General features: G+C 35.3%; 1 protein-coding gene across 2 annotated transcripts; it reads left to right on the top strand.

Moving 5' to 3' along the window:
* Window positions 1-1,495: 1,495 nt before the first annotated feature.
* LOC114263406 (Sec14p-like phosphatidylinositol transfer family protein) lies at window positions 1,496-9,439 on the top strand. Of its 2 annotated transcripts, XM_028203932.2 has the most exons (7): window positions 1,496-1,864; window positions 3,083-3,235; window positions 3,675-3,821; window positions 5,261-5,413; window positions 7,177-7,299; window positions 8,713-8,817; window positions 9,103-9,439. In XM_028203932.2, the coding sequence occupies exons 1-6, from the start codon at window positions 1,676-1,678 to the stop codon at window positions 8,788-8,790; spliced, it is 843 nt and encodes a 280-aa protein (XP_028059733.1). In that variant the 5' UTR covers window positions 1,496-1,675; the 3' UTR covers window positions 8,791-8,817; window positions 9,103-9,439. The 2 variants fall into 2 exon arrangements, with proteins under 2 accessions (XP_028059733.1, XP_028059735.1); XM_028203934.2 differs by lacking the exon at window positions 7,177-7,299 and having other exon boundaries at window positions 1,520-1,864.
* The last annotated feature ends 306 nt before the right edge of the window (window positions 9,440-9,745 follow it).

Below are 9,745 nucleotides of genomic sequence, written 5' to 3' on the forward strand. Positions count from 1 at the left end.
TTTTTAAATCTGTTATGAACATCATTCATAAAACCTTTACTTTGTTATTATTCATTGGGCTCCAGCTCACTGTATTATTTATATATGTAGGTGATCAGGCGAGTGACCAGGCTTAGAGGCGTCTGGTTGGAATCTATTTTTTTCAACTAACCTATGTGCCTCCTGTGAAGGTTCTTAATATGTCAAGTGATTATAGCTATGTGATTAAAGTTTAAGTTTTGTTTTCTTGTTTGGTTAAACAAGTCTTTGTTTATTTTGTAACTAAGGCTAAGTCCCATTTTATCTCATTTGTATATATATATGATGACGTAGGAATGATGTGATAACATATGTATATAAAAAGTTTAAGGTAGTGTTTGGTAGAGTTTTCTAAATATGATTTGATAATATAATTGTATTTTGAATTTGTGAGTCTGAAATTATGATTTGAGTGTGAAAAATTTGTTTGGTGAATGAGTTTTGAAAATAGTTTTGAATTGAGTGAGAAATTTTTAATGTGACATATGATATTTGATACAAAAACTTACAATTCATAATCACACATACAACTCAAAATTCTATTCAAAACTCAAAAAAAAATTAAAAAATTTTGAATTTTTTTATTTAAAATATAAAAAATAACATGTGCCAATTGTTTTTTAAAAAAAATATATTATTGTTTCAGTCAACCGGCCAGACGTCCAGGAGGATGACCAGTTAGTCCAAATTTTCCTGTCTGGGAAAGAATTTTCAAAAGTAGATATGGAATTAACTTTTAAAAACTGTAAACAAACAAGACACTCAAAGGTGAGGGTAAAAATATGTTTGGAGAGTTCTACCAAACAGAGCCTAAAATTTTTATGTCCCATATATGTTTGTACAACTCAATGGACGTTGTATATTTATCATCTGCTTCTACTAGCCCCTAGCATTATGTTTTCTGTCTATGAGGCCTTCGGTAATCTACAGATTATTGACCGGTTATGACGCTAAACTTATAGGGACGGGTTTGGATCGTGACACTAAGATACCCTTTTCGTTGAATTTAATGACTGAATTTTTTTCCTATCAATTTTACTTGATGAAAATAAGTAAATATCTTATGCGTATTATATAATTTGGGTTTTAAATCAAAAAATTTCTTTAATTTTCTCTCCATAACTCTCTGCCATTGAAGAACAATTACATATTTGTACTGTGAATAGTATGGGTACCCTATTGCTGGGAATTGTACGAATTCATCATGGAAGCACGTGATTCACACATATAATTCATGAATTCAGTTTTAGCGTAAAATGTATGTCCAAATATATTTATTTTCGCTGTGTACTTAATTTCCTATAAATTTAAAATTTTATTTTATCATAAAGATCAAACACCTTCAGATTTTTTTTTATTATTTTTCCAACCTCACTAATCCCAAATCACTATTGTGTTAAGAACAATCAAAAACATTAAATTCATACATTGAGATTGAGGAAATTATTAGGATATTGGCCCCAATAGTGTTAATTTTACTCCAACCCCACATTTTATTTTTCTTTCTTCTTTCCACCTTCTTGGGAGTGAGAGAGGAGACGTCTCCTCAAATCACTCTTACATGCTTGCGTGTTGACAACCGCATTCCGTGCCACATTGCTCGCGCGATAAACCGACACGAAACCAAACCCCAAACCCAAAACTTCATCATATATTCATGTACGTATATACAATTCTGAAATCAGTTGAAACCAGTAACTTCTCTCTTTCGCCGAAGAAAATGGCTTTGAATCTCTGCCCTTCTCTCCGTCACCAGTGCGTTCCACCTCTTCACTCCAATAGACCAATTCGACCCCAAAAACTCTCTGTTCATAGTCGTATCTCGCACCCAATTAAGTCCCATAAGGTACCCATTTCTCCAATTTCTCCACTTTACATGTTTGTTTATCCATTAATCTTTCTGGGTTTTCAGATAAACAACTGGGTTTGATTTGTGTGCCATTTTATATCAGGAAAATTTTAAGCTCTGTTTTTGCCATTGATAGAATTGAAGGAAAAAGAAATGGAAATGGAATTTGGGGTTTTAAGGTTTTTGGGTTTTGGTTCAAACATGAAAAGTTCAATTCAATGTACTATTTAATGGGGAAAAGTAATAATAGTGGGATAGAAAATTAGCTTGTTATGTTGTTTTGTTACATTTTTTGACTAACCAGTAGAGCATTAGGATTTTCTTTTGTTTCTGTCAGAAGTATATAGTTCTCTTAAGTGGAGTTGCTGCATTGTCTTGGACAATTGAGAATTATGTAATTTGTATTTCTGGTGTTACTTTGTCCTGTTTCGTCCATTGTTGGTTTGTTGGGTGACATAAGAGCATCTCTAATACTTACTCTTTTTTCATCAAATTTGAGTGAAAATTTGGTTAAAAGCTTGATTTGATATGCAACATTCCAATCCTTACTCAAAAAATTTCATCAAATATTAAAATTTGTAACTTATCCTAAATCATGTTTTCTTTATTTTTAGTGAAAGAAAACCATCTCCAATCCTTACTATTTTTAAAATTTTGTCAAAATTGAGTAAAAATATGATTGTTGGGAATTTGGTGAAGGATTTGGTTCGTCCTTGATTTGGTGGAAAATTTGTCTCTCCTGATTAAATACATATTTGATACAATGGTTGGAGCACGTTTTTTTCATCAAATTTAAATTTGATGAAAATTTTGATGAAGGGTTGGAGATTATCTAACAGTACTCTACCCAGATCCTTGAGAAGTTATTTGGTGTTCCTGGAGCAAGTTTAGGTTGGGTGGTGCTCCAAATTGATAGTTATTTATTGGTCTAAATAATAGGACACATCACTTTTGTGCCAATGCTTTGAGAGACAACATGGTAGGTCTCAATTGATAATTAGTGTGGGGCATTGCTCCAAATGCACATAATAATTTTTCCAGGTCCTCACTGTTGCCCCTAATTTTGTTACAGTGTAAATGTCCAAGAACTGGAGTTCCTTCCTTCAAGGACAAACCCTTGTATGATTGACTAAATGAGCATGCGTGTGTCTGTGAGGGTCTTCTTTAGCTTTAAGGATATGTTGATCTTATGTCTATACTGCTTTTGATCTGCAGCTAGTGACAGATGTGAAAGAGAAGCTTGAAAAATATCATCCTATTCTTCCTGTGGGAAAAAATGGAAGAGATGATGAAGACATGATCCGCTGGTTTTTGAAGGATCGGAAATTTTCTGTTGAAGATACTGTCTCGAAATTGGCTAAAGCTATTGTATCCATGTCCTATGCATTCATGCTATTTGGATATTAAAATTTGAAAATGCACTAACATGTAATTGACTCTTCTTGGCAATTTGGGTCACTGAAAAGTTCAAGCTTCTCATTAGGTACATTTTTTAAATTATCATGCAGACTAAGCAACCTTGTTCCTTCAAAGGGAGGTCAGGTGGAAATTGACCTTTTTTTTACAAAAAAAAATTAAAAATTATGTTGGGTCTTCAAAAAAAAAAAAAATTTATTTTTTTCTTTCTTTCTTCATAGCTTAAGAACTAAACTGTTAAGCAGTAGAATCAGCTGCACAGCTCTTCCTAAAAAAAAGATGAAGAGATTTTTGTATAGTTGCGCTGGTGCTTAAAAACAATTATAGCCGTTCTGAAGACAAATAATTAGTAATTTTTAGGGACATTTCAATTTTCCTTCTACCTGATCAGAAATGGCGTCAAGAATTTGGTGTGTCAGAATTGTCTGAAGAATCGGTGAGAAGTGTAGCTGAAACTGGAAAAGGCTTTGTGCATGACTTTCTCGATGTCCATGGTAGACCTGTGCTAATTGTGGTGGCATCCAAGCATTTTCCTGCAGTAAGTCTAAAACTTGAATTGTGTACTCTGTCAATCTTTTATTTTTGGGATTTTTAGTTAGTCAGTCAGTTATTTTTGTTGGCCCTTTTTCTTTACTCTTGGAAGCTGCTATATATTTCAATCTTGGTCTTTTGAAAACATTAAAAATGCTAGGGTTTCTGTTTGAAACTATTTCATCTTAGCACAGATCCTTTTCAACAGCAGGCCCACAGATGGATGGTTGTGTTTAGGTACCAAAGTGTCTTTGATGACAGTCTTGTGCATGAATTTCTAGTGTGAAAAACTTTCTTCTGTTTAACCTCAGATTCAACACTCATTCCCATATATATTAAATTAGTGGTGTTCTCATGCAAGAATAATCGTAACCTTCAGAGCATGTTTGGTACGATGAAATGAAATGAAGTGGGAATGGAATAAAAGTGAGAATGGAATACAAGGTTGAATGGAATGGAATGTCCATTTCCATTCCATTGTTTGGTTGCTAACATGGAATGACATAGGAATAGGATGATAAGTTTTATTCTCATATTTGGTTATATCTATTAAACTCATGGAATAGAATAAATTTTTATTTTTTATTTTTTTTTAACAAGCTAGTAAAAATTTATATAGATCATGATAATATTGATAGTTGTGAAAGTGATGGTGTGAGTCATAGTGGTGGTGGCGATGGCGGCGGCGGCGGCGGTGGCGGTGGCATCGGTGGTGGTGCTAGCAATGATAATACGATGGTAGTAGTAGATTGTTGTGGCCCTAGTGGTGGTGGTAAGGTGGTGTTGTGGTTGCGATGGTGGTGGTGGTGATGGCAGTTGAGGTGGCTACGGCAGCCAACAGTAGTAGTGGTGATAGTAGTGGCGACATCGGTAGTATGGTGGTGGTAGTATGGTGGCGTGGTGGCTGTGGTGGTGGTGATAGTGGTGGTTGTGGTGACAATAGGGTGGTGATGGTGGTAGTGGCGGCGGCAGTGGCGGTGGCGGTTGAGATAGAGTGGTAGGAAAATGGAATGGTGGTAGTAGTTAAATAATAATATTTTTTTTAAGTGCTAACAAAAAAATAATAAAAAAATTTTATGATAATTCCATGATGGAATGGAATGGTCATTCCTTAGGTTAGAGGAAGGAATAGGCATTCCCATATTTTGTTGGAAAGTGGCTATTCCCACATAAATAAGGCGTATCAAACAGGGGAAAGAGAATGCAAAGCTAGAATGGGCGTTCCATTCCATCCCATTCCATCATACCAAACGTGCTCTCAAAGTGTTCATGAGGTCCCAAGAAAAAAAAGGATAACCATAATTAAATGAGTCATTTTTTTATTTTTTCTTAACGATGTTAAAGTTTAGATATCTACATGTATATATTCTGTTAACCTTCTTTGAGACTTCAACTATGCTTTGTCTGGTATGGATCTGATAATTGCATTAAAAATTTTGGCCACAGAAACAAAATCCTATTGAGGATGAGAAGCTGTGTGTCTTTTTAGTTGAGAAGGCATTGAGTAGACTCCCAGCTGGAAAAGAAGACATACTTGGAATATTTGATCTCCGGGGCTTTGGTACCGAGAATACGGATCTTAAGTTCATAACATTTGTGGTAATTTCAATGGACTACTTCTGATTATCTTTTAGACAGTGCCTTGTAATTTGGTTTATTTTTCAGTTCAAGCATAATCTTTGGGTAAGCAATTTCCAAGGGAGCTTCCTGTATGCATACCACAAAAATTCTCAGTTCACACATTTTTTTCTTTGGATTTCAATTACCGAATGAAAACTCAACTTAGTAGTTGATATTTGAACAATTAACTTTTGTCCGGTAGTTGATACATGAACAGTTGATTTTTTATGGTCACAAGAGAACTTGATGACATTTGAGATTTTTCTTCACAGTAGCAGCAAATATTTTGTTTTTGGGTAAATTACATTGATGTCACCTGAGGTTTGGAGAAATTACACTCTCTCCAAGGTTTGAAAAAATTTCACCGATCTCCCCTGGCTGAGCTGAAACATTAACGGCATTAACAGCATTATTGATTTTATCAGAATACATATGTTTCTCTTCACTATATATCTTCCTCTCCTCTATTTTCTGAGTCATTCCTCCCTCTCCTCTCCTCTCTCTTCCCCTCTTAACAGTGTATGCCACCACCCTTTCCCCATTCCTTTCTTCTCAACTACAGCTAGCCGCTACCATCCCCTATTTTCTCTTTGTCCCCTCGTCTTCTCCTCCAACAGCTGCCACTGCCCCCCATAGTCCCGTTCCACACCACCATCAAATGCATACCACCGCACAATAGTCTAACAAATCCCTCTCTCTCTCCTCCAGCCGCCACCACGCCTCTCTCTTCTCTCCCCCCCGCCATGACCACCTCTCTCTCTTCCCACTTCTCCCGTGCAACCCCCCCCCCCCCCTCTCATACGCCAAACCACCATCCTCTTGTACAATCTCGAGAGAGAGACCCAAAACACCCACAACCAGATTGTGTGATTATAAAGGTTTCGAGAAGTGGGTGTAGTGGTAGTGCAACCTCTGACCATCCCCTGAAAATCCCAGTCATCCAGAGAAGGGAGGTTTGATTTGGGGGTTTAATAAGTTTTTTTGATTTGGGGATTTGCAGGTTAGGATTAGATGCCTCAAGGGAGGAGGTCAAATGGCTCAGGCGAGGTGGCAGTGGTGGTAGGGGGAGGGGTGGTAGATGGCAGTATCGCGGCCCATATCAATGGTCTCTCTAAAATTTATGGGTAGCATTGGGTTTGAGGGTGTAGTAGATGGGAGTAGGGGTTAGGCAATGGGTTGGGCTAGTGTTTTCATTGTGTTGTTGGGAGAATGAAGAGGAGTGGTTGGTGACTAGGTTGATTTTGTTAGGTTGAGGTGTTAGTTTAAATTATGGGATAATTAGTTAAAAGAAATTTTGGCATGTCAATTTAAAAATTGATGACCTCAACAAATTCCAGCATGTTTTCTAAAGGCAGACTAACGACAGGGACTAAGTGTTATGTGACTATAAAACACAAGGGAGTTTGGTCTAATTATCCCAAACCTTGGGGGCTGGCTGTGATTTGACCAAACATCAGGGGAGATCAGTGTAATATACCCTATTGTTTTTATACAACTACCAGAAAATGGTTAATGTCACTAATTGCAGAGTGACTGCTTACTTACCCCATTGCCCTTACTAACAAGTTGGTACCGCTTGAATGCTGCTCCTTATTCCCTCCAACATTAAAGTAGTATCAGCTAAAATTGTCCAAATCACAAAGAAAATGCAATTTTGTTTCATATCCAACCAATTTTGCTTCATTATTGCCTGCCAACCATGTAGTGAACATTATGCATTCATTTTTTATTCTATTTGGCAGTTTGATGTATTTTACTCTTACTATCCAATGCGGTTGGGCCAAGTCCTCTTTGTTGGTGCTCCATTTATATTTAAGCCAATTTGGCAGCTAGCCAAGCCCTTGTTAAAGTCATATTCTTCTCTGGTAAGCACTTATCAATTTATATGTGTGTGCGCATGTGTACTCATGAATTCTATGTTGCTAAAGGAAATTGTAGATATTATGTAATGTTCCTTTTATTTTGTGTAGTTTGGTTGAAACCTACTTACATGCTGCATCACTTGGTATTTTCCTTGCCAATTTTTTGTCAATTGTTTAAAACTCATGCAGATATAGGACAACTTAATGGTGTAGACGTTTATTTGGTGTTTGTAGTCATTCACACCTTTAGCTTACTATGTAGTGCTTGGCTTCTTCTCCTCATCACAGTCTTGCTATTCCTATTATTGACTGAGGAATAGCTCTAAACAAGTTAAGATGCATTTTAGACATGAACATAGTTTGGAGATCAAACATTAAACACCAAAGCATATTTATCTTACTAGGGGATCTAAAGCCTACAAGCTATGGTGTTTAGCTCACGTGGTCAAGGCTGACTAACTAGGATCAGTGAACATGAAATACAAAAACAAATGCATAAGAAAGATAAATCATACACACATACCAAGAACACAAGGTTCACGTGGTTCTGCCCAAACTGGGGTTATGTCCACGGTTGCTGTAGCTTTCAATATAATATGAGAGGATACCATTGATTACAAGTGATAGCCACCTCCCTTCAACTGTAAATACATAAATAAATAAAAATTAGGACAACAGGTCACAAGTGCAGAAATACCCTTACTCCAAAACGTCCTTAAGAGTAAAGTACTTATCAAATCCACACTACCCCAATAAAAACTGTCATTGAGAACATTTTTTTTTATAATTATCCAAGAGTTGGTCAGATCATAGAATGTCATAACTTGAAAATAGGCAATCTAACTGTAAGGTTTCCAAAGCAAGCCTCAGCATGGTTGTTGTAAGTTAGGAAGCAGGAATCTCCTTTTTTCCTAACAAATACATTCTGGGCCCTGTTTGACAGATTTAACTTTTCTGTCCTTAGTTTTCAAATAGCAGAAAAAAAGATTGAAAGAAGTTTATTTAGTTTATTGTTCTCAAAATGACTTTCAGGTAATAAGTCAAAAAAATCCCAGTCTTATTAGAGAAAAACTGCACTTCTTTAGGGGACACATGTTTCCGAAATTAAACCTCAAAATTGCGCCAAACAAGCCCTTGCTTTTCAAACAACTGCTTCCAACTTTCTTAGAGTTTTCTATCAGCCTTCCATATATCTGAGTCATAGTTTTGTACTGTAAATTTTCATTCCAAAGCAGCCCTCTTGTAAGGTTTCTACATATAGACATGGTTATTATTTTATATGCAATTTTCTCCCTGTAACTTCTATTCAATTTTGCTTTGATAAACTTTTAAAACTTTTCTTATTAATTGATCATCATTTTGTTTTTCATGTAATGTGATTTCATTTCATGTTAATTCATTTCGTCTTATTTGAAGGTGAGATTTTGCTCGGTGGAGGACCTCAAAAAGGAGTATTTTACAGAATCTACAGTTCCAGCCATCTTTAGAGACTGAAGATGTTCTTTATATCATTTTTTGAAGGTACGAAAGTTTCATGAAGTAAAATACTTTTTTGTGTTTTAATTGCTTCATCGGGTAAATAATATATTTGCATATGATTGCAAGTCAATGATCTCACACCCGATCCATAGATTATTCAAGAAATATTTCATCGTGGTTACAAGAAATGATAAAGAAAAACTAGTGAACAATAATGTTCATGTCTATTGTATATTTGATCAAATGATGCACAAATATGGTATAAATTTATCGCTCATGTTCATACTGAGAATCATTTATCCCTGATTCCATGTTTAATTTATGCAGGAATTTTGGAATTAACTGAATAACTCAGTTGGGTTTTGAAAATATTGTGGAGCTTGATTTCCCGGTTCCTAAGCTGCAGAAGGGACATAAATTTGGAGCTTTGACACCAGAAACAATCTGTAACTAATGTCAAGTCTCAATGATCATCCCTTCCCCTCCATGTAGACAATAAACCTTCTTAGGAAAGAGAATGCCCAAGTTGTATAATGCAAAAAAGTTGTCTGTGCTTCAGTAATTGTGTCTTGTGTCAATTTTTAGGGTAAATTACACTGACCCCGTAGTTTTGGTATAATTATATTTTCTTTTTAATAAAGTTAAAGAGACCGGTATTAATGCAGATTGTGTGAAAATACAAGGATATACAGTGAAAATATACATTTAAGTTTAAGTGTAATTATGTCAAAATTGTGAAATTTATTTTTCCGATTTGTTCTTTTCTTTTTTTTTTCAATTTGTTTTAACTTGGAATAATAAATAAATAAAAAGAAGATAATTTTTATAAATAACAAAAAAATCATTAAAAAAATCAAATTTAATAAATAAATAAATAAACTAGCTAAGACTTTTGATTATAAAAAAAATAAAGTTTGTAATGTTCTCATGCCGTTGTGGCAAGATGGGGTGTAACTACACCTTAAAGTGT

The sequence above is a fragment of the Camellia sinensis genome, chromosome 4 (genome assembly GCF_055761805.1).
Source record: "Camellia sinensis isolate YWXY chromosome 4, ASM5576180v1, whole genome shotgun sequence".
In the NCBI taxonomy this organism is placed as follows: domain Eukaryota; kingdom Viridiplantae; phylum Streptophyta; class Magnoliopsida; order Ericales; family Theaceae; genus Camellia; species Camellia sinensis.

What these genes read in the sequence shown, in the direction of transcription:
- LOC114263406 (XM_028203932.2), top strand. Translation starts at nt 1,676, where the DNA reads ATGTACGTATATACAATTCTGAAATCAGTTGAAACCAGTAACTTCTCT. An exon ending in ACCCAATTAAGTCCCATAAG is followed by an intron (nt 1,865 to 3,082) that starts GTACCCATTTCT and finishes TTTGATCTGCAG; the next exon opens with CTAGTGACAGATGTGAAAGA. An exon ending in TAAAGTCATATTCTTCTCTG is followed by an intron (nt 7,300 to 8,712) that starts GTAAGCACTTAT and finishes TCTTATTTGAAG; the next exon opens with GTGAGATTTTGCTCGGTGGA.